Below are 25,178 nucleotides of genomic sequence, written 5' to 3' on the forward strand. Positions count from 1 at the left end.
GGGCCTTGCACATGCTAAGGGAACACTCTACCGCTGAGCCACAACCCCAGCCCCTTATGTCCCTTTTCTGTTCCAGGATCTGTCTAGGATGCCACATGAAAGTTACCCATTAGGTAGGTCTCTTTGGACAATTCTTGGTAGTGACAATTTCTTATTCTGTCATCATTCTTGATGACTGATGTTTTCAGGAGTCCTGGTCAGGTAATGTGTAGAATGTTCCACTGTTAGAGTTGGATGTTTCTCTCCTGGTAAGCCTGAGGTTATGGGTGAGTAGCAGGAAGACCCCAGGGGTAATGTGCCATTTTCTTCATACCATCTCAAGGCCACACCATCAACATTATTTACTGATAGACAAGGTAGCACACGCCTGTAATTACAGCAACGGATGCAGGAGGATTGCAGGTTTGAGGCCAGTGTAGACAACTTGGCAAGATTCTATCTCAAAATAAAAAATAAAAATGGTCAGGGATGTAGCTCTCGGTTCAATCCCCAGTACTGCAAAAAACAAAAATAAAGTAAAACAAAGCCAGCCTTAGCAACTTAGCAAGGTGCTAAGCAACTCAGTGAGGTCCTGTCTCTAAATAAAATATTAAAAAGGGCTGGAGATGTGACTCGGTGGTTAAAATTCCCTGGGTTCAATCCCTGGTACAAAAAAAAAAAAGAAGTTTAAAATGGGCTGGCTGTGGTGGTACAGCATGTAATCATAGCCATTCAGGAGGCTGAGGCTGGAGGATCCCAAGTTTGAGGCCAGCCTGGGCAACTTAGCAAGGCTCTGTCTCAAAAATAAAAAAATAAATAAAAAGAAATGGGAATATAAAGAAGTGCCCTTGGGTTCAATCACCAGTACCATAAAAAAAAAAAGAGGTGGGGAAGAGGAGGAGGAAAAGGAGGAGGAAGAGAAGTTGGTACCATGATTATTCAGAGAGGGAACACAGGGGGCTTCCAGGGCACTGTTTTTTTGTTTTTGTTTTTTTTTTTGTTGTTGTTGTTGTTTGTTTGTTTTTTAAAGAGAGAGAGAGATGAAGAGAGAATTTTTTAATATTTATTTTTTAGTTTTCAGTGGACACAACATTTTTGTTTTATTTTTATGTGGTACTGAGGATCGAACCCAGTGCCCCACGCATACCAGGCGAATGCACTACCCGCTTGAGCCACATCCCCAGCCCAGGGCACTGTTGATACACAGTTTTGTCAAGTTGTAAAAATTCATTGAGCTATACATGATAAATTCCCTTTTCTCTATTGTTTCTTTTCATGTTATTAACAATGTTTTTAATGTTGAAGAAAACATTACAAAAAGAAAAAGGAAAAAAGTCTCTCATAGACAAATGTCCTAATACTTATAGAGATAATTGCCCATTTCTTTAAATTATTTATTTTTTAGTTGTAGTTGGACACAATACCTTTATTTTATTTATTTATTTTTATGTGGCGCTGAGGATCAAACCAAGTTCCTCGCTCATGCTAGGCGAGCACTCTAAAACTGAGCCACAACTCCAGCCCAATTGCCGATTTTTAAAGTGTGGGCTGACCATAGTAACTTCCTTCCAAACATAACAGTGTGGAAAGAGGGAGAAAGGGATAACTTCACAGTGGAGAAACCCAACACTTTCATCAGCTGATCAAGGTCAACATTATCAGTAATAAATAATCCTTTTTTTTGTTTGTTTGCTTTTGTTTTGGATACTGGGGATTGAACTCAGGGGCACTCAACCACTGAGGCACTTCCCCAGCCCTATTTTATTTAGAGACAGAGTTTTACTAAGTTGCTTGGCACCTCACTGTTGCTGAGGCTGGCTTTGAACTTGTGATCCTCCTGTCTCAGCCTCCCAAGTTGCTGGGATTACAGGCATGTGCCATGGGTCCTGGCCCATTTTAACCATTTTAACTTAATATGTGTAATTCAGAGGCCTTGCATGTAGTTTCTGTTTTTTTTAAAATTTTGATTATTATTTTATTTTAAAAATAATTTTAGTTGTAGGTGGACACAATACCTTCATTTTATTTTTATGTGGTGCTGAGGCTCAGACCCAGTGCCTCATACATGCCAAGCAAGTGTTCTACCACTGAGCCACAGTCACAGCCCAGTAGTTTCTCTTTTTAACATTTTTTTTCTGCCACTCATCTGCAGCATTGACTGCAGTTGTAGTTCATTCTCATGGCTGTGTGGTATTCCATCATGATATGTAATAGTCCACCATTCATTCATCCCTTTGACCATTGCTGGGCATTGGGTTGCTGTCTGTGGTGGACTATGAAGAGCCCTTCTGCCATGAGCATCCTTGCACACATGAATGCATGTCTGCTGCGTGGAGACCTAGGACTGGCACTGCTGGGTCATAAGGTAGAAGAATCTCCAACTTTGGTGGATTCTACCAAGCAATTTTGCAAAGTACATAAACCAACGTATACTCCCACTGGCTGTGGAGGAGAGTTCCTGGTGTGTTTCATCCTCAGCCACTGGATATTTTAATTCTTTCTTCATTTAAGTAACTCTGGAGAACATGTTGACTACTTTCCTTTTTAAGGTTTTTTAATGTTCCTGGTGGTTTCAGGAGGAAAACCAGACCCTGCCTTAGCACCCAAAGACCCTGCTCACCCTTCTGGCTCTGCTGGCCGCCATATTGCCCTCACTCAATCCCTCTTGTCCTTCTCCATAAGCTCAGCCCTTTGTTGAAACTCACTCCCCATCCTGCTTTCCTGCCAACTCCTGCTCTTCACTTTAAACCCTACTCAGCTGTCACCACAATGGCCAGGTCCCCACCTCTCCTCTGAGTTCCCACAGCTGCCATACCGCCCTCCTCAGCAGTGCCCGTCACAGTCTCCTCTCCGGACCGTGAATTCCTTGGAGGTTGCTATGAGTGTCCTCCAAAGGCCATTGCATTAGAGGCTTGGTCCCCAGCTTGATGCTACTGGGAGGTGGTAAAAACTTTAAGAAATGAGGGTCTGGGCATGGTAGTGCACACCTGTAATCCCAGCAGCTCAGGAGGCTGAGGCAGGAGGTTTGCGAGTTCAAAGCCAGCCTCAGCAACAAGGGCCTAAGCAACTCAGTGAGACCCTGTCTCTAAATAAAATACAAAATAGGGCTGGGATTGGCTCAGTGGTTAAGCATCCTTGGGTTCAATCCCCAATACAAAAATAAAATAGAAATGGAGTGCTAGTTGGAGGTCTTTGAGTCACTGGGACATGCCCTTGAAGGGGATTGTGGAACCCTGGTCCCTTCCTCTTTCTCTTTTCTTGTCACTTTCCTGCCATGAGGTGCTCCATTTTGCTCTGCCACATGTTTCCTGCCATGATATGGCCCCACGACCCAAAGCAACAAGGCCAACTGCTCATGGACTGAAACCTCTAAAACTGTGAACCCAAATAAACCCTTTATCCTTTTAAGTTGATTAACTCGGGTATTTGTAAAAAGTGATGGAAAGCTGACTAATACAGAGCTCAAGGCAATCTCTGCTTCTCTGTATTTCTAGTCTCTAGCACTGGGACTGGCACTTAGAGATCTGTTGAGTCAATTAGTGTTCAAAAGCAAGAGTGTGTGGGGGCTGGGGTTGTGGCTCAGTGGTAGAGTGCTTGCCTCACATGTGTGAAGCACTGGGTTCAATTCTCAGCACCGCATATAAATAAATGAATAAAATAAAGGTCTGCCAACACTAAAAAATATTTTTAAAAAAGCAAGAGTGTGAACCTGCACAAGAGCTTGTAAAAACTCTTCATAGTGCATTTCCTGCACTGGTCTTACAGGAATTGCAAGTAATAACACTCAAAGTTTATTGAGCAATTACTATGCCCCAAACTCTGTGCTGCATAGTTAACATGGCCCATCTGTTTTAGCTTCACAGAAGCCTATAAGATGGGTACTGCTATAGCCTCATTTTCCAGTTGATCAAAGGAGGTCTAGAGATGCTAAGTAATTTGCCCAGTGTCAGTGTAGAGAAAGAACAGCTATGAATATGGGGCAGAGGAAAGAACAAAATCAGGGGCCACTGTGACAGAAGGCACATTTGGAATTTCACCATCCAGAGGAACCCAGGGAGTGACTGAGGCTAAAGTGAGTGTGGGGACACTGCTGTTAGACAGGAGTAACTTCTTAGGACTCTGTCCAGCCTGGGTAGGTCTTCTAGGGGCATGCACATGCCAAGATTCAGCCACCAGAGAGCTCTGCTGGGTACAACTCCGAGGGTGGCAGGTTTGGGTTATGATTCTTGTAGTTGCACATTCTCAAAACCCAACTCATACTAGAACTGGAAAAGGAGGAAAGGAAGAAAAGGAGAAAGAAGGGGAAAAAAGGGATAGGAGGAGACAGGAGAAGTGATGGTGATTTAGTTCATATAACAGGAACGTTCAGTGGTAAATTTCAATGGTTTCAGGAATAACTGGATCTAGGTGCATAGTATCCTCCAGACTTTTCCTTTCTCCCTCTCCTCAGTGATTTTATTTAAAAATTCCCACTGAAAACTCCAGACTTCAGACTTATTTTCCAACCAGCATAGCCACTTCTGGCAGGAGAACCTCCTTTTTCCAGTGACTTCTTTAAAACACAGAATTCTCATTGTCTTGGGATCAGCTGTACAAAACCTAATGACTGAGAATAATGGTTTGAATGTTCACCTAAGGACAAATGACTTGGTATTACCAGAAGAAGGGAGAATGGATGCTGGGTCCCACAAACCCCTCAGATGCCGATTATCACTGGGGTAATCATATAACTTATTATCAGATATCTTTTCAGAATGAAAGAGGGCACTTTTAATAATTATGCCAAGACAACAGGCTCAGACCAAGACTGTCCCACGTGAGTGTTGTCACCTTAACTATAGCAGCCAAGAGTCAAGGAGCCAAGGGTTGCCTCATTTGACCCCCAGACCTGCAACTTAAATCTCTATGGCTCCCTGGGAACAGGAAGGAGAGGAGGGGAAGGTACTCAGGGCTCAGATCTCAGCTGTGGTAGAGGGTCACTGAGTGGGGTGAGGATATACTGGGAGACAGTCCCAGCTCTGGGCATCCACCCAAACTCCACTCTTCCCAAAACAATACTCCCTGTCTGGTCTCCCATGCTTCTCTTCATGCCATGCATGCTGCCCGTGCCTTACCAGGTGCAAGCACGTTCATTGCACTCTGAGACTCTTCTCCAGCTCCTCCCTCTCCAGGTCCCTTAAATGCCTCTGCCACTCTCCCAGCCTTCTTGGCTTCCATAGCATCTCCACGCTTAGCACAGGCTCTGTGTGGGGTGTGGCTCCTGTTTCCACCATAGGGTAGGACTTTGTTATGGGTCTTGTCTGTCTCCCATCCCCCTGCCACATAGACCTCAGCAGTGCCAACTGAAGACTCTAGGCACAATAGATTTGCTAGGCTAAGACCCTCAGCTGTCTGTATTCCTCCAGCCCAGAGAGTCCTCTCTCCTCCTCACTGCCCCCTTCCCCTAAGTTCCTGGTATCAATCAGCAGGGAATTCTAGCCAAAAACCTTCTCACGCAAAGGCATGCAAACTTTGACCCAGGATTGGGTGTTCAGCTCCAGGCCAAGGTCCTCAAACCTCCTGCCACTCAACCTTCTTTTCTGTCCAGGGCTCAGTAAGGGCTCCCTCCTGACTTTGTGGCTATTAGTTCAGACAGGGCTGCCTAAAGCAAAGTGCAAGGCCTCCTGCAACCCCTGGGCACCTGACTCCTCCTGTTCCAGGGTCTGGGGAAATGGAAGCCCTGGCCCAGGCCCTGATCTTATCCTCTTTGGCCCCCTATGGTTTTGCTTCTAACCTTGGACAGAAAATCACAGCAGGAAGTGCCTTGGCCTGGAAGCAAGAAATCAGAGTTCTTAGTTGATTTGCCACATGTCACTGGACTTTTTCCTTCCTGACATTAGGGTCTCCACCTGAGAAGGAATTGGCTTTGTTAACTTTGTTAATGAATTTGTTTGGAGTCAAGAGAACATGAGTAACGCAAAGCACCAAGAACAAGGATTTCCTGGGTCCCTGGCCAGGAGCCCCAGCACTAGATAGTCTTTAGGCCCTGCTGAGTGGGCTGCCATGAGTCTCTCAAGCTGGGGCTTTGGTGGAGACTCAGGGAAATTGAGGGAAAGGTTTGTAGGCTGCAGAACAGGCTTGGAAGTCTGGGACTGCTTTGCTTCTCACTTCTTTTCCATGGCTTCCACATGGGCTCATTCTACTCTCTATAGCTCTAGTTCCAACTAAAACAGAAGGCCAGACTTCTTCTCAGGTGGAGTCAGGATGTATGGAGTGGAATTACTAGAAGAATTCTGAAATAGCCCAGCTCCCTTATTTCCTGCCTATTCTGTTGCCCAAGCACCACCATTAGAGCATTAGTACCACCATGATAGCATTAGCACTTTGGGTTCCACGTCACTCTTGCGGTGTACACCATCTATAATACTGCTGTGTCCAATTCCTTTACCAGACATTCATGCCTTACCTGAACTTGGCACATCAAATCAATTTCCCACAGGTTGATTTTCTGTAAAACCAAAAAGAAGTAGCAAGCTTGGGTCTGGTTCATAGTATATGTCAAATATACTGAGAATTATTTTGGAGAAAGGTATTAGAACTGGAGACCAGGAGAAATCTAATCTGCTGTGGAGAAAATTCAGGAAGGCATTTTGGAAGAAGTGATGTTTTATCTGAGGCTCAGAGTAGGGGGGACTTAGGAGTAAATCTGTTTTAAAGGGGTGGTGACAGAAAGAGGTTTTGCATTTTTAAAAAATATTTTTTAGTTGTAGATGGACACAATGTCTTTATTCTATTTATTTATTTTTATGTAATGCTGAGGATAAAACCCAGTGCCTCACACTTGCTAGGCAAGAGCTCTACCACTGAGCCCCAGCCCCAGCCCCAAGAGGTTTTGCATTTCTGAAAAGGGCTCCTTGGGGAAAAAAGATTTGGAAAGATCAAAAGGTTAATGGGAACCCAGTTTGAAGGCTAAGTACTTTAGGGGTAATGATGAAGGTCTAGATGAGGGTGTGGCAGTGGAGCTGAACAGTCTTCAAAATGGAGAAGTGTCCTTGCCTCTTTAGCATATTCTGGGCACAGGAGCCAGAGTGATTGCTCAGCTCAGACCCCAGTAAAATTTCCATCTCACATTGAGGAAGTCTCATGTTTCTTAATGGTGTGCTCCCTGCACAGGTGTCAGGGTCCCCCCTGGCATCTCATTCCTTCCCCTCAGGGAACTAGATGGCAAGAGAATTCCCACGACCCCCACACATTTCCGTTGGTCTCTGGTATTGCCACCCCTCTCTAGAAGCAAATGTGCAAGGCTTCTTCTTCTTCTTTTTTTTCTGTCTCCTTCTTCTTTTTTATCATTTATTTATTTATTTTTATTATTAGTTGTTCAAAACATTACATAGCTCTTGACATATCATATTTCTGTTCCTTTTGCTGGTGCACTCTTCGTCCAGATACCTGTGCACCTAGATTCTTTTTTTTTTTTTTTTTTTTTTTTTAAGAAAGAACTTTTTTTTTAATATTTATTTTTTAGTTTTCGCCGGACACAACATCTTTGTTAGTATGTGGTGCTGAGGATCGAACCCAGGCTGCACGCATGCCAGGCGAGCACGCTACTGCTTGAGCCACATCCCCAGCCCGCACCTAGATTCTTTTTTTTTTTTTTTTTTTTAAAGAGAGAGGAGAGAGAGAGAGAGAGAGAGAGAGAGAGAGAGAGAGAGAGAGAGAGAGAGAGAATTTTTAATATTTATTTTTTAGTTTTTCGGCAGACACAACATCTTTGTTTTGTATGTGGTGCTGGGGATCGAACCCGGGCCGCACGCATGCCAGGCGAGCGCGCTACCGCTTGAGCCACATCCCCAGCCCCGCACCTAGATTCTTGATTGCAAACTTCTGCTTCTGTTCAGTGTCATCTCAGCGAGTCGTTTGCCAACCACCCTATGTGGAATTGCACATCTTTTTGTCATTTTTACCCCTTCTATGCTCATTTATTTTTCCCTATAGCACTTTTCACCTGCTGCTATTCTCTGCATTTGCTCGTCTATTAGCTGTTTCCCCCATCAGAATGTAAGGCCCATCAGAGCTGGAGCTTCATCACTTTTGTTCACCTCTATATCAATCACCGGCTCAGAATAGTGCCAGGCACATGGCGCTTGGTAAATATTTGCGCATTGCATGTGGTGGTATCTGACTGGAGTGGGACGTGAAGGGGCTAATGAGGCTGTTTTCTGGCCTGGGTTACAGGATACATGACAGTGCTGAGTTCCGGAGCTAGTCAGAGAGGGACAGTGATGTTAATTGGGGACAGGCTCAGCTAGACACGCGAATAAAACTTTTCTCCCTGGATATATCACATGAAGAGAGCTCCGTAGGGGTCCTGACCCTTCCTCCAAGGCAGAAAGCCAGGCGTGCAGGGCAGCACAGGGACTGCGTGTTCTGCCGCAGGCGTGGACCAAAAATGTGGACACATGTAGACCTTCCTGGCATGCAGAAGCCTACTCCGCACGCAAACCCTGGCCCTTTGCACCGCGGTACCGCTCCATCCAATCGCGCACTCGCGACGCTTTCTTCTCTCTACCTCCATCCCCCAGCCCTACACCCTGCAGAGACTGGCACTTTAAGAGCCACGCCCCCGATACCCCTCCCCCGCCTCGCGTGACTGTGCTGAGACCCGCGCCAAGCCGGAGAGTTGGGCGTCTGGGTGGCTGTGCAAACCTCCGGGCTCTTCTCACGCAACTCCAGGGCACCGCGCCCCGGGCCAGGTGGGGCCGGGATGGGCGGCCCGACCTCTGCCCCCTGGAGGGATGTAGCAGGCGCACGCGAGCTAGCTTGGGAAGCTGCGCGCCAGGCGCCCCCTCCTGGTTCCTGGACTCCCACCCTCGCCCCGGGACTCCTAACCCTCTGGTCGGCCACCCGCACGAAGCCCCACTCGCCGCCTAGTTTCTCTGTATCGCCAATCAAAGCTGTAGCAGTCCTGGGAATCAAGAGGGAAGCTAGAGGGCGGGTGGGTCCCGGGTGGAGGTGTCCCTGCGTTGCACCCTAAGGTGCCCCTAGGAGGTGGCAGCGAGCCGTTAGCGCTCAGCCGTACCATGTATTCCCGCCCCTCCATCAAGGAGCGCGAACTTCTACTGGCTGTCCAGGCTCTGGGAGAACAGGGCGCTTGTGGCCTTTTGGGCCCGGTGACCTTGGGGCTAGGGTCGCTGAGCTTCTCATGCAAGCTGGGACTCACTAGCCCCGGGGAAGGTGGTCACCATCCAGCGACCCTGCCCCTGTCTGCCTGCCACCCATTGGCTTATAGTGGGTAGAAAAGCACTTGTCCACCCTGTGTTCTGGTGGGCGTAAAAATGATGGAGATGAGTACAGGTGCTCCAGGATGGAGCCCCCATACCCTCTCTTCAGGTTTTCTGGGACTTCTCCATCAAACCCCTCCCTTGGCTGGGTTCTGGGGCTGTCCATGAAAGTGGGGGGTCTCAAGTGTCCCCAGTCCTCACCCTCTTCCGTGCCAGTACCTAGATGAGGTTCCCGTAGTGGGTTCTCATCTATACCCCTACCCACTTCTCCTTCCTGAAGCCACCATCCCCCTCCCTGCCCCTCCCTCTGTCCCGTCCCGGAGCTTCAGAGAAGGAGGCGTGGCCGCACGCACAGCCTCCTATAAAGGTAGTGGTGTCTGCACCCTCAACTTGAAGGTGGCAGTTCCCTGGAGCCTTCCCTGAACCTCTTTGGGGTCTCTGCCCCACAGACCACTGTACTTAGCTCAGCACCTCCTCGGAGGCAGCAGCAGGTGAGTGATGGGCAGCTTCTGTCTTGCTCCTTCCCTCCCACTAAAAAAAAAAAAAAAAAAAAAAAAATTGGTGACTCCAAGTCTTTCTAGGTGGCAGCTAGTCTAGCACCACCAAAAAAGGAGGCTAAGAGCAACTGTAGTGACTAGATAGTCTGGTCCCTTAGTGGGGAAACTGAGGCCAGAGAAGAAAAGAACTTGCCCAGGGTCCCATGGTTAGCAACAAATCTTTAGATATAGACACCCTCCTTTCAGGATTCCAGGAACTATGCTTCCTCACCATCTCCATTGACTCCCTGACAACTCTGGGGCTATCTGGGATCCTGGAAGAGGACACACAGCTGAGGGAAGCTGGGAGTATGTGTAATCCCTCCCTCAGAGTGTGTGACGTTGGGGGTAGACCTTCTCCCTGGGTGGGTAGGGGTGAATGAGGGCATGGGATGGGTTCTTACTTGCTGTACTCTGCTAGCCCTGATGGCCTCTACCCTCCAAGGGTGGCTTATCAGAGCTGAGATGCCCTGGCCCGGTCAAGAGGGGCTGATCACAAGCCAGGCACACAGAAGCACACTTACTCAGGAGACCAAAGCAGGAGGATTGCAAGTCCAAGCTCAGCCTGGAAAACTTAGGGCTAGAGATATAGCTCAGTGACAGAGTGCCCCTAGGTTCAATCCCCGGTAGGGGGTGGGGAGGTTAATCTGACCAGGAGTCCAGGAGCCTTTTCTACTCTGTCAACTGTCTCCTTTTGTCCTTTGTTGTGAGACCATCAGTTTGATGCAAGGAGCTAGAAATACCAGTCCCTGAAAACTCACCAGTCATATCCCCCTTGGCCTTTTACTATTTTTCAAAGTCTGGAGGTCCTTGGGGCATTTATTGTGTGGAAGGGCATACCATGGCACACCAAGGCTGGCAATATCCCCATTTCACTAAGGGAATCAGGGATCTATAGTCTTTGGGGATTCAGCTCCTCCAGGAAGCCTCCCCACCCCTGAGGCAGCTGTAGTGCTTGAGGGAGGAGCCTACATCTTGTCTTGTGTGGTTCTCTTTTAAGGAAACCTTGCAGGCAAGACTGTGAGGTTACCCAGGGCAGATAGGGGTCTTCTCTTTCCTAGAAAGCAGCTGGGCACTCTGAATTGGGAAATATTGTCTTACCCTCTTTTGCAGGTTATGTAATTGGAACCCAGAAAGGTAAAACAACCAATCCAAGGCCATTTGGACTAGACACTGGCTCTCTTGACCTCTAGTCTAGTTCTCTAGCAAATGCCACAGGCAAAGCCTGATGCTTGGGAGAGAGTGGTTTGTAAATTTGTACATTCTTTCTAGGACAAGCCTAGAAGGTCTTTTCTCAGCTTCTGTTAAATTCAGATCCATTCCTGATTTCCCTTACTCCAATTTGCAGTTTTCTTACAGCCCTGACCTGGTGGGAACTGTCCATTTATTCTTTGTCCTTTTGGTGACTTGCAAAGGTGTGTGTGTGTGTGTGTGTGTGTGTGTGTGTGTGTGTGTGTGGCCTAGACAACCTATTCATTAAGAATTGAGTGCAACAAAAATCTGTTCTGGATTTCTGTTACTGGGGACTCAATCTGACTGTTTTTCAACTACTTTTAAACTGTGGAGCAATTGAACTCAGAGAGCTGGAACTGAAAACAGTGTGGCTTGGGCAGTAGCCTTTCTGTCTCCTGTCCCCTCCCTACTATGCCCCAGAATTTGGCAGGATTCCTTAGGTCCTGAGCAGTAGAGAACAGGGTTCTGGGGGACATTCTCTCATTCTCTCATTGATCTTCAAAGGAGGTTCCTGTGACAGCAGGTGGATACTCCAGGAAGCTTTCCCTGAGAGTTCTGAGTCCTGACTCTTACTGATTTCTGGGTGATGATGGGCAAGTCAGTGTCCCCTCTATAGGTCAATTTCCCCAAATGTGAAATGAAGCCAAAGGAGCAGATGATCCCTAATTCCTGAGAGAGCATGGTTTTCCCAGGTGTAAGGACACAAAGGGTCTTGAGGTGACCCATATTGTTATATGTTTATTTGAATATTGTTTGTGGGGAGAATTAATGGGAAGCAAATGATAGTACTGGTACTATATGAAAACCACAGAGAAATATTAGAAGATGCTGTTTTAAATTGGTACAGCAGTTAATAGAAGGTGTTGTGAGAGTTATAATCACAGCTTCTTGGAAGGCTGAGGCAGGAAGATGGCAAATTCAAGGTTAGCCTATCTATTTCAAAATAAAACTTAAAATAGACTGGGGGTGTAGCTCAGTGGTAGAGTGCTTGCCTAGCATGTGCAAGGGCCTGAGTTCCATGCCCAGTACCAAGAAAGTGTTCTGAAAGCAGGTGGGGAGTCTATATCTAACACTTCCTGTGTGACGTTGAACAAATTACTTAACCTCTCTTTGTCTCACTGCAGTCTCCCTTGTAGCTTATGGCCAAGACTGAAGGACAAATTACTGAAATTCTTGGTACACTTAACAATTTCTGCCAACTCCCTTCTCTTCTTCGTGCCCAGTGAGCAGTTCTGACTGAGAAGTTTTTTCCTTTCTTTGACCAGCATATTGACATTTTAGGATATTGGCTTCTCCCATCCTCCATCTGATGGCTTGATTTTTTTTTTCCTTTCCTATCAGCAGCCACCTGGAAGATCCCTCCACAGATCATGCTTTCTGGTGGACTCCCGCTCTCTATCTCAGCCGCAGAGCTGCTCCTGGCTGCTGCCATCTTCTGCCTGGTATTCTGGGTGGTAAGAGCCTCAAGGCCTCGGGTCCCCAAAGGCCTAAAGAGTCCACCAGGGCCCTGGGGCTGGCCATTGATAGGGCACATGCTGACCCTAGGGAAGAACCCTCACGTGGCTCTGGCAAAGCTCAGCCAGAAGTATGGGGACGTGCTGCAGATCCGCATTGGGACCACACCTGTGGTGGTGCTGAGTGGCCTGGACACCATCCAGCAGGCGCTAGTGAGGAAGGGTGATGACTTCAAGGGCCGGCCAGACTTCTATACCTTCACTTTTGTTACTAATGGCCAGAGCATGACCTTCAGCCCAGACTCTGGACCAGTGTGGGCTGCCCGCAAGCGCCTGGCCCAGAGTGCCTTGAAGAGTTTCTCCATAGCCTCGGACCCCACTTCTGCATCCTCCTGCTACTTGGAGGAGCACGTGAGCAAGGAGGTTGAGTGCTTAATCAGCAAGTTCCAGGAGCTGATGGCAGATGTTGGGCACTTTGACCCCTACAGATATGTGGTGGTGTCAGTTGCCAATGTCATCTGCGCCATTTGCTTTGGCCAGCGCTATGACCATAACAACCAAGAGCTGCTTGATCTAGTCAACCTGAATAATGAGTTTGGGGAGGTGGCTGCCTCTGGATACCCAGCTGACTTCATCCCTATCCTCCGCTACCTGCCCAACCCTACCCTGGATGGCTTCAAGGACCTGAATAAGAAGTTTGAACACTTCATTGGGAAGCTGATCAAGGAGCACTACAGAAAATTTGAGAAGGTAAAGCCTAGAGAGAGGCAAGTAGGTGATGGGAAGCAGAGATAAGAGGAACAGCATGGGGTTTGGCAGGTTCTCAGGGAGGCTTCATCCTAGGGATTAGAATCTGTTAGTGGAATGGACTCCTTCTTTGGCAGGAAAATAGAACTTTTCTTGATTAGCCCTTCTATGCTTCCATCAGAGAGCAAGAGCCACTGAATAGCCACCCCATTCAGGATGCTGGGCCAGTTGCTGCAGGAATCAGGAAGAGTTAGTCTCCTGGCCTCACAATAGAAGAAATTTAAAAAGCACATGCAGATGATGACAGTACCAGACTCTGCATCAGGGGTCCCTTGGGTTGGGGCTACCAGTATTCTAAAGTAGGAAAGGGCCTTGGAGAGGCAGAGAGAAGTGGGGATAGCAGCTGTAGGGAGTGTCACCTTTGAACAAAGGTGCTAGAGATAGCAATAGTAAGTCTGGTCCTAGAATCTTGCTCTCCTGTGTGTCCTTCCTACCCAGGGTCACATCCGGGACATCACAGACAGCCTGATTGAGCACTGTCAGGACAGGAGGCTGGATGAGAATGCCAATATTCAACTGTCAGATGAGAAGATCATTAATATCGTTTTGGACATCTTTGGAGCTGGTAAGAATTACCCCTTTGTGCTATTGCTATGTCCATGTACCCTGATCTGCCACCTGCCTAACTTCTCTATTCTACCCTCTCCAGGGTTTGACACGGTCACAACTGCCATCTCCTGGGGCTTAATGTACCTGGTGACAAACCCTAGGATTCAGAGAAAGATCCAGGAGGAACTAGGTAGGTGGTGACTCAGTTGAAGAGGCTCCAGGCAGGGGACACTGTCAAGGTCTGGGAAGCCCCTTAGTACATCCAGACCTTTGTGTTTTGCAGACACAGTGATTGGCAGGGAACGGCGGCCCCGGCTCTCTGACAGACTCCAGCTGCCCTATATGGAGGCCTTTATCCTGGAGCTCTTCCGACATTCCTCCTTCATCCCCTTCACCATTCCCCACAGGTGAAGCCTCATAGGCCAGTTGTCATCTGATTCTGGCCTTATTCTAGTTTCTACACCCAATCAGGAGGAAGGGATATGGCATGGGAGACAGGGGGATTCCCATGAGACCCTGAGCCTGACTGAACTTCCTCCTTCCCCAGCACTACAAGAGACACAAATCTGAATGGCTTTTATATCCCCAAGGGGCGTTGTGTCTTTGTGAACCAGTGGCAGATCAACCATGACCAGTAAGTTGAGAGGGATGGCCAAACTCCAGGGTGGGCTGGGCCCACCCTGTCCTGAGCTTCGGATCTTCCTATTTATGGGCCACTTGCCCATTCCCTGTCCTTTGGGGCTCAACCTACTTGATACTTCCTGAGATGCCACCTCAGCTGCCTCTGTCTGGTTACAGGAAGCTGTGGGGTGACCCATCTGTGTTCCGGCCTGAACGGTTTATCACTTCTAGTGGCACTGTGGACAAGACACTGAGTGAGAAGGTCATTCTCTTTGGCTTGGGCAAGCGCAAATGCATCGGAGAGACCATTGCCCGCTTAGAGATCTTTCTCTTCATGGCCGTTCTTATGCAGCAGCTGGAATTCAGTGTGTCACCGGGCATGAAGGTGGACATGACCCCCATCTATGGGCTGACAGTAAAGCATCCCCGCTGTGAGCACTTTCAGGCACAGGTGCGCTCTTGTGGACCTGAGAGCCCTGAGGTCTAGACTCTGACTGCAGGGGTCTGAGATACCATGCCTGGGGACAGTCGCCTTTGTCTGCCTTATCTCCAGACAGGAGCAAACAGGGTCTCTAGTTTGTCAGACTCCGGTTTCTGTTCAGGAAGGGCCAATACTTGTGTCTAAGAGGAGCAGAAAGCAGAGAAACTATGTGGACTGTCTTGACACTAGGACCAGGACTAGAGAGAGGAGTGATGTTTCAATCACCTTCTCCTTGTCTCCTTTCTCTATGTCAGAATAAAATATTATTTTAAAAACGTTTGTATACAGGGGCTGGGGTTGTAGCTCAGTGGTAGAGCACTTGCCTAGCACATGTGAGGCCCTGGGTTCAATCCTCAGACCACATACGAATAAAGAAATAAAATAAAGGTATTGTGTCCAACTACAACTAAAAAAACAAAATGTTGGGGCTAGGGTTGTGACTTAGTGGTAGAGCACCTTCCTGGCATGTATGAGGCACTGGGTTTGATCCTCAGCACCACATAAAAATTAATGAAGGTATTGTGTCCATCTACAACTTTAAACAAAAAAGTTTGTATACAATGACCTTTTTATTCTAGCTTACATTGTATTTACATGTGTGCATTTGTCATATATAAGAGCTTAAGAACAATTTATTTATTGCAATAGATAAAATTCTAACCCAAGCATCCAGAAATGTGCAGGAAATATTTAATTGAACTGAATAAAAAATGTTACCCACAAGTCCCATGGATGAGTGTTTTTCTGAGTTTGGATGAAGCCATCAGTCCGGTGCATGTCACCTCCCACCCAGTCTTGTGCTAGGTTTTCCTATTGGGGGGACGAAGGGAAGCTGGCAGTGGACAGGTGAAGTCACTGCTCTCAGGCAGCCTGTGTAGGGGACAAGACTGTCATTTCACTGACTTCCTCCTTCTCTAACTTATCACACTTTGATGGAGAGTTCTCTCTGAAGCAGACACTGGTAGTACAAGATGAATAAAGCAGTCTCTGGCCAGGGCACTGTGGCAAAGGCCTGTAATCCCAGCTATTCTGGGAGGCTGAGGCAGGAGGACTGCAAATTCGAGACCAGCCTCAGCAATTTATTGAGACCCTCTCTCAAAATAAAAAATAAAAAGGGCTGGGGATGTGACTCAGTGGTAAAGCGTACCTGGTTGCAACCCCCAGTACCGAAGGGGGGAAAAAAAAAGAAAACTAAAACAACCATCTCTGCTTTCAAGAGTCTCCCAGACTGGTTGAGGAGACTGACTCAATTTATGGTGATCAGAGCTCTACCTGACATGCACATAGGAGGGGAGGGTCCAGAGCTCTGGTGGCAATATGTTATTTTTTGGTGGGGCTGGCTGGGAAAGGGGATGCTGAGAGACTTCCCAAGTCTTGGGGATATCTCAGCTAAGCCTTTCATGAAGGACAGGAAGCAATCACACTAGAAGGGCTCTCAGCTCAGAGATTGTAACTTGCTCCCCTGTATTCATGCTGTGATTCTGCAGACATAATATACCCCAAAGCTAATCAGGTGGAGAACAAGGTCTTTGACTGTGGTGTTCTCATTAGCCCACATTTCAATGCTGAAAATCCCCATCCATTTGGAAGAGCAGAGTTGCAGTATCCTGTAGAGGTGGAAATTAGACCCACATCACCAGGAGCCATTCTGACTAAGAGGCTAAGGGGAGACACATCTTGGGATTTGACCTTCTCCCAGCCCTATCCCAGCCCATCCTGCCTCCTGAACATTGGGTAGCAGTTGCCATTCACGCTGTCTGGCATATGTACATGGCTCCCACTCACCAAAGGTTTCAGGTCACCATAAGGAACAAATTGAAATCAGCAGGAGCAAACTCTTTGTGTGTGGAGATGAGCTTTTGGTACCCATCACCCTTATATTGATTTGATTTTTTTTTTCACTTAAAAAATAACATATGTTGGGGGCTAGGGCTGTAGCTTCCTCATATGCATGAGGCCCTGGGTTTGATCCTCAGCACCACATAAAAATAAATAAAGATACCTTGTGTTCATCTACAACTAAATATATATATATATATATATATATATATATATATATATATATATATATATATATTTTTTTTTTTTAAATAACATATGTTGCCAGGTGCAGTGGCACACACCTGTAATCCCAGTGGCTTGGGAGGCTGAGACAGGAGGATTTCAAGGTAAAAGCCAGACTCAGCAAAAGTGATGCACTAAGCAACTCAGTGAGATCCTGTCTCTAAAATATAGTATAGGGTGGGAATGTGGCTTAGTGGTTGAGTGTCCCTGAATTCAATCCCTGATAACCCCCCAATTTTTTTAAAATAACATATAACATAGATAAACCTTGAAAACATGCTAAGTGAAAGAAGCTAGAGAAAAAAGGGGACATGTTGAATGATTCTATTTACATGAAACATCAGAAAATGCAAATTTGGGGCTGGGGATGTGGCTCAAGCGGTAGCGCGCTCGCCTGGCATGCGTGTGGCCCGGGTTCGATCCTCAGCACCACATACAAACAAAGATGTCGTGTCCGCCGAAAACTAAAAAATAAAATATTAAAAAAAAAAAAAAAAGAAAATGCAAATTTGTAGAAATAGAAAGCAGATTAGCGTTTGCAAGGGAATGGGAAGTAAGGGAAATGAGAGGTGCAGGGTTTCTTTTGGGGGTGATAGAGGTATTCTAGAATCAGATAGTGGTGATGGTTGTACCTCATGAATATACTAAAAACCAATGGGTTATGCAGGTTAAAATGGTAGAAAAAAAGATTCACTTTAAAAAAGATGGGGAAGGAGGAATGGAAATAGCACACACAAAACAATTTATTAAACCTATTTTCAGTAATCACATTGGTAAGGGTAATATTAATACTGCTCTTTTGAGTTGGGCACGGTGGTGTGGGCCTGTAATCCCAGCAACTCTGGAGGCTAAGGCAGGAGGATTGCAAGTTTGAGGCCAGCCTCAGCAATTTAGTGAGGCCCTAGGCAACTTAGTGAGATCCTGTCTCAAAATAAAAAATTAAAAAAAGGGCTGGGGATTTAGCTTAGTGATAAAGCCCCTCAGGGTTCAATCCTCAGTACCAAAAAAAAAAAAGTATTATTCTTTTAATATTATAGTGTGATGTGGTAGTTAGGGAGACAGGAGGAGGAGGAAGAGGGACTCAGTGGGAGGATAGGCTTACTCTTCATTTTGCACAAGTTGAAAAGTGCACCAGACCAGGAGGTGAGAATCCTTCTCCTGGGCTTGGATGATGCTGGCAAGACTACTCTGCTGAAGCAGCTTATGTCTGAAGACATCAGCCATATCACCTCTACACAGGGTTTTAACATCAGAAGTGTACAATCACAAATCACAGGGTTTTAAACTGAATGTATGGAACACTAGTGGACAGAGGAAAATCAGATCATTCTGGAGGACTTATTTTGAAAATACTGATATCCTTATATATTTAATTAACAGTACAGACAGAAAAAGATTTGAAGAGACTGGTCAGGAACTAGCTGAATTACTAGAGGAAGAAAAGCTGAGTTGCATGTCAGTGCTTATCTTTGCTAATAAGCAGGATTTTCTCATAGTGGCCCCTGCCTCTGAAACTGAGGAAGGACTGAGTCTGCACACCATCCATGATCCAGTCTTGCTCAGCACAGGAGAGAGAGTCAGAATGGCATAAATTGGGTCTGAAAAAATGTCAATGCAAAGAAGAAATAAAATCTAGACAAATGCAGAGCTGTGGGGACTTCATTGGGTCCTGAAAAACACTGACCAAATGTTTTTCCATCTGTGTACAGCTCCAGCTGTTTAAGAGAGGGAACAACACAGTTTAAAAAGAATCCTCATTACAGCAGTAAATTTAACTGACCTCAAAGGTTCAGTATCATTTTTAAAAAATTTTAGTTGTTGATGGACTTTTATTTTACTCATTTAGTTATGTGCAGTACTGAGGATTGAACCACAGTGCCTCACACATGCTAGGCAAGCACTCTACCACTGAGTCACAACCCCAAACCCTAAGTATCATTTTTCAAATAAAGAAATTATATTTTTCCTTTACAAAAAAGATTGTAGTGTGATTCTGCTAAGAGCCAAGTATATGATGCATGCCATTTTTGGTCGAAAGGTGAGGCCAGCTAGCCATTGAGATGATATGATTATGTTAAGATTTGCATTCATATGGATATTGGACTCCTGCTGTTCAGTTCCCATTGGTTGGGGAAGTACAGTAGGAGGGAGTTCCGGGGGAGGAGCTCTCTGCGGTTCCGAGAGGAGGCCGCGTGGGTGGAAAAAAATCTTCCCGGGCGGTACCGGACATTGGTGGCAGTTTCAAAAAATAAACTTTGTTCCTGCTTGAGTGGCTCGTGATTTTGTGCCCAGCCAGACTGCGGCAACTGGTGGCCCGTACGGGGAACGCCTGAAGCTTGGAGGTGAGTAAAATTGCTCGCCCCTGAGGGAAGGCAACAAAATGGGTGACCATTTCAAAAAACAATGTGTTCTCGTTTTGATTTATCTTGTTTTTGTTTCAAGCTGCCTATCCCTAGAATTTTCTCAGGCAAACTGGGAAAAATGGTTGGCTCAAGGTTTGAAGTTGTTCGGCCCTGAGAAAGAGAAAATTGATACAACTATTCTTTGTTCAGTTTTTGTTTCATTCTGTTTCGGTTTTGTTTTATGCTATCTTATTGGGTTGCGTTACCTTTATAATAGATTAGAAACTAGTAAAAAACAAACCGAAAGACTGTTAAGTAAATTGTTAGAGGTCCAGACTATGGTAGAAAACATATTAGGTCAAGCGAAAGAGAAGGTCTCTCAAGCTAGTCAGACAGAGGAAGATTTGAAGAAAGAAAGCTTAGAGGAAAAACAACCATCAGGCGGGGAATTACAACAGGAGGCTGCTACTAACCCCGTTCTATCACCAGAGGGCGTAATTCAACCAACAGCTCCATCTACAGCTGAGCGGCCCTCAACTCCCATAGTTGATGGACGGAATCCTGAGGCAGGACCCCAAAGATTAGCATGCCCTGTACTTGAGCAGGCAGGAGGGCAACAAATTCACCGTGCTTTAGATTTCAAAACAGTGAAGCAATTAAAGGAGGCTGTAACAACCTACGGGCCACAAGCACCCTTCACTGTGAGCATGGTCGAATCCATTACCAACTTAGACATGACGCCAGCAGATTGGGCTAACATGTGTCGATCTGTGCTAAATGGAGGACAATATTTGTTATGGAAGGTTGCCAATGAGGAATTTTGCATGGAAACAGCTAGGCGAAATGCAGCAGCCGGTTACCCTCAAAGAAATCTAGATATGTTATTAGGAAAAGGACCTTATGAGGGTCAACGACAACAAATTGAATATGATCCTGGCGTATATGCACAAATTGCTGTAGATGCAATTAAGGCATGGAAAACTTTACAGGGGCATGGAGATTTACGAGGACAATTATCTAAGGTAATACAAGGAGCTAATGAACCTTACGCTGAATTTGTAGATAGGCTTATTCAGACAGCATCTAGAGTATTTGGAGATACAGAACAGGCAATGCCATTTATAAAACAACTGGCTTATGACCAAGCAAATCGTTGCTGCAGAGAGGTCATCAGACCATGGAAACATGAAGATTTAAACACATATATTAAATTATGTAGAGACATTAATGAACAAGGGCAAGTCTTAGCAGCAGTACAACAGGCTTTAGATGCCAGGCCAAAAACATGCTATAATTGTGATCAAACAGGACATTTTAAAAGGAGTTGCCCCATAGGAGGAGGGTTTAACAAGGCTAGGTATCAAAGGAATAGAATGCCCACGATGCTGTAGAGGGAAACATTGGGCTAATGAATGCCATTCTCAAACCACCATAGAAGGTATTCCGTTATCAAAAAACAGACAAGGACCAAGTGTTTACCCACGATATCATGGAGAAAGACATCAGGCTCCATTGCCAAAAAACGGACTGGAGGGCCCAATGCTCTGGGGCCCAAAACCACAAATATACGGGAGAGTGGAGGAACCCAGCAACACCATCAAGGTAGTGCCCAGGACGCATTATCCATTAAATCCCTCATCAGACAAACTAGAGGGAGCACAGGGTTGGACATCTGCGCCTCTGCCAGAACAGTACTAACTCCAGAGATGGGAGTTCAAATCATTCCCACAGGAGTAAAAGGGCCTCTTCCCCAAGGAACAGTAGGCTTATTATTGGGAAGCAGTTCTTCAACACTAAAAGGACTTATGATAAGTCCTGGGGTAATTGATCCCGATTATGAAGGTGAAATAAAAATTATAGCTAGTTCTCCAAGAGGTATATCAGTAATTTCACCAGGATATAGAATAGCACAGTTATTAATAATACCCAGCCTACATGATAAATTTTCCAGTCATACTGTAGAAAGAGGTTCCAGGGGATTAGGCTCCACAGGTGTAGATTGGGCTACGCTGTCTTTAAATCTAGATTCTCGCCCAATACTAAAACTAAATATTCAAGGACATGACTTTAATGGGCTACTTGATACAGGTGCAGACCTTAGCATCATATCTCATCAAGAATGGCCGAAACATTGGCCATTACAACAAGCCACTCAAACGCTTCGAGGCCCAGGAGTGGCAACTAATCCCCATAGAAGTGCAATGGTATTAGATTGGAAGGATCCTGAAGGATGTGAAGGAACTATACAGCCCTATGTATTGGATCATCTTCCTATAAATTTATGGGGACGAGATGTCCTAGATCAATTAGGTTTGACATTAACAAATAACATCAATCCTAATGCGCCCACTACCAGGGCTAGACAAGGCTTTAGGAAAGAAGAAAGATTAAGAGAACAAGAACAAGGTATGACAGCACCAATTCAAATAGATCAAAAAACAAATAGACATGGATTGGGTTTTCAGAAAGGGCCACTGAGACAATCAAAATTACTTGGAAATCAGAAAGACCAGTGTGGGTTCCTCAGTGGCCCCTGACTAAAGAAAAGGTACAAATAGCCCATGACCTGGTCAAACAACAATTAGCGGAGGGACATATACAACCTTCTGTATCTCCCCATAATACTCCCACTTTTGTCATTAAAAAGAAATCTGGTAAATGGAGATTATTACAAGATTTAAGAGCCATTAATAATGAGATGGTTATTATGGGACCTGCTCAATCAGGGATTCCCCAATTGTCTGCTTTACCAAAAACCTGGTATGTTTTAGCTATAGATATTAAAGATTGTTTTTTTTCAATTCCAATTCATCCCGAGGATAGTCCACATTTTGCATTTACTATCCCTGCACTAAATCATGAAGGTCCTGATCAGAGATATGAATGGAAAGTACTCCCTGAAGGGATGGCTAATAGTCCAACTATGTGTCAAATTTATGTTAACAAAGCAATCCAGCCACTTAGAAATCAAAATCCTGAACTACAAATATTTCACTATATGGATGATGTGTTATTGGCACATAAAGTTAAAAACACATTGCTAGAATGTTATGCCACACTTACAAATTTATTAAAAAATTATAATCTAGAGATAGCAGTAGATAAAGTACAATTAAATCTTCCAATTAATTATTTAGGGGTTTTATTATCCTCAACCATGGTCCGTCCACCCAAAATTCAAATACGAGTAGATCAACTCAAATCACTTAACGACTTTCAAAAGTTATTAGGAGACATAAATTGGATAAGGCCTTATCTAGGCATACCAACAGGAGAGTTGGGACCTTTATTTGATATTCTAAAAGGTCCATCAGATCCAAATTCACCCCGCATGTTGACGCCTGAAGCAAGAAAGGCATTAAAAATCATTGAAACATATATGGAAAATATGCATTTGGATAGGATTGATATAAGTTTGCCTTTATTATTTATTGTACTGCCAACAAAAAATATTCCTACAGGAGTATTCTGGCAAGAAAGTCCATTATTGTGGATACATTTATCTTATTCTCCTGACACTATTCTTACTAGATATCCTGAGGCTGTAGGACAGTTAATACTCAAAGGAATAAAGGCAGCCAAGGGAGTGTTTGGAATTTCTCCCAATAAAATTATTACTCCATATACTATGGATCAAATTGATGAGTTAGCTAATGAGTTAAATACTTGGGCAATAACCATGTGTAAATCTAATGTTTCATTTGATAATCACTTACTGTCTAATCCTTTGTTGTCTTTTTGGTCTAAACATCCTGTAGTTTTTCCGAAGATGACAAAAAAAAACCCTATCATAAATGCTCCAAATATATTCACTGATGGGTCAAATAATGGTACAGCAGCAGTAGTTACCCCTGATCAAACTTTTACATTTTTAGTACCCAAACAATCAGCTCAAAAGGTAGAGCTTAATGCAGTATTACAAGCTTTTATGATGTTTAAAGATTCTGTATTTAATTTATTTTCTGATAGTCAGTATGTAGTTAATGCTATAGTATCCCTTGAAGATGCTGGTAGGATTTCCCCTTCTTCTACTGTTTTCTCTTTGTTTTCTACTATACAAAGTCTAATCTGGGACAGAAAAGATCCATTCTTTATAGGACATATCAGGGCACATACAGGATTGCCTGGAGCCCTTAGTTTGGGCAATGAGTTAGCAGATAAATCGACACATGACATACATATTTTCTCCACAATAAAAGAAGCTATAAATTTTCATAAAAGGTTCCATGTCAATGCTAATACTTTACAAAAGCGTTTAAAAATAACTAAAGAACAAGCCCAACATATAATAAAACAATGTCAAAATTGTGTGACATTTTTACCACAAGTTAATCTTGGAGTCAATCCTAGAGGACTGATACCTAACCATATTTGACAGATGGACGTCACACACTTGCCAAAATTTGGAAAATTAAAATATTTACATGTTACAGTTGATACTTCTTCCGGATTTCTGATGGGCTCCCTTCATGCCGGAGAAAAAACTAAAGATGTTATAGCTCATTGCTTACAAAATTTTGCCACTGTGGGTGTTCCAAAACAGTTAAAAACCGATAATGGTCCTGGTTATACGTCCACCTCTTTTAAACAATTTTGCTCATCATTTGGCATTACTCACATAACAGGAATTCCATACAATCCACAAGGACAAGGCATAGTTGAAAGAGCTCATCAAACTATTAAAATGTACTTATTAAAACAAAAGGAGGGAATTGGAAAGGGGTATATATCCCCCAAAGATAAACTTAAAATAACACTTTTTACTCTAAACTTTTTAAATTTGGATTCATCAGGGCTTAGTGCTGCGGAAAGACATTTGTATCCAAAAAATGTACATAAGCCTAAGGTACTTTGGAAAGATATTCTAACAGGACAATGGAAAGGTCCTGACCCAGTGATAGTCTGGAGTCTGGGCTCTGTTTGTGTTTTTCCACAGGAAGAACAGCAGCCGATTTGGATTCCAGAGAGACTAACTAAAACAATTTCTACAGACCAAAAGGAAGATGATTTGACTCAAATCCATAACAGCTGATATCCAGATCTCCAGCTTGGCTATTCTTACATCTGCGAGAGTGATTAACCAGGATGTTTTTTTCAATATCTATTTTATTATTGCTTTTTCCCACATCATAAAGTTCTATTTTATTTTTGAGCTCATACAGACCTAGGTTAATGTTTTTTCTGATCAGTTTTATTTTTTGACTGTGGAGTTTTTGAACACTGCAATGGAGATTTCACCTAGGTAAAGCTACAAGGCCTTTACTATTGTCTTATGTGTTATATGTTACGTGTGCACACTTCTGTTTTGTGTTGTATGTCTGTATGTGCGTATGTCCATATATCACATATGAGGAGCGCTCATGCACATGGATCCAAAAATTTTTTTTTTTTATTATTCACGTGATTTTAATAGTTTAATTTAATTTGGGTAGACAGCTGTTGAGGATTGTTTTAATATATAAACAAATAGAAGATTAACAGATCTGTTTGTTTACTTTCACCTTTCCTTTTCATTATGTTTAATAATTCTGTTCAGGATAATGTAAATTGTTCTAAATATTGTTTTCTTAGTACCTGTTGAAATGTTACATATTTTTTTTAGCATCATTGTCAAAATTCCTATTTTCATCCCAGTGCCGGTGAAGACAAAGATAAAACCAAACTACAACTTCTTCGAGAGTTATCACAACAAACCGTGTAAACTGATACATCAATGATTTATAACTCAACAAGTAATGCTCAATCAATGAGTCGATTTATTTTGGAAGGATATGGACATATTGATAGATTCCTCTGCTTTGAACTGCTTACAAAACTTGCCTGGACTATGTATCACTTGTATGCTTTATTTT

The 25,178-nt window shown here is 44.4% G+C and overlaps 1 protein-coding gene and 1 pseudogene across 2 annotated transcripts; both read left to right on the forward strand.

Moving 5' to 3' along the window:
* The first annotated feature begins 9,576 nt into the window (after nucleotides 1-9,576).
* LOC124081691 (cytochrome P450 1A1) lies at nucleotides 9,577-15,643 on the forward strand. Of its 2 annotated transcripts, none has more exons than XM_046427970.2 (7): nucleotides 9,577-9,730; nucleotides 12,350-13,212; nucleotides 13,708-13,834; nucleotides 13,919-14,008; nucleotides 14,102-14,225; nucleotides 14,366-14,452; nucleotides 14,617-15,643. In XM_046427970.2, the coding sequence occupies exons 2-7, from the start codon at nucleotides 12,379-12,381 to the stop codon at nucleotides 14,924-14,926; spliced, it is 1,572 nt and encodes a 523-aa protein (XP_046283926.1). In that variant the 5' UTR covers nucleotides 9,577-9,730; nucleotides 12,350-12,378; the 3' UTR covers nucleotides 14,927-15,643. The 2 variants fall into 2 exon arrangements, with proteins under 2 accessions (XP_046283926.1, XP_046283927.1); XM_046427971.2 differs by having other exon boundaries at nucleotides 9,600-9,730; nucleotides 12,353-13,212.
* Nucleotides 15,644-17,530: 1,887 nt separating this feature from the next.
* Nucleotides 17,531-18,613, forward strand: LOC124081689 (ADP-ribosylation factor-like protein 3; annotated as a pseudogene).
* The last annotated feature ends 6,565 nt before the right edge of the window (nucleotides 18,614-25,178 follow it).

This window comes from Marmota monax, unplaced genomic scaffold, assembly GCF_021218885.2.
Source record: "Marmota monax isolate L192 unplaced genomic scaffold, Marmota_monax_Labrador192_F-V1.1 WCK01_AAM20220418_F8-fsc00111, whole genome shotgun sequence".
In the NCBI taxonomy this organism is placed as follows: Eukaryota; Metazoa; Chordata; class Mammalia; order Rodentia; family Sciuridae; genus Marmota; species Marmota monax.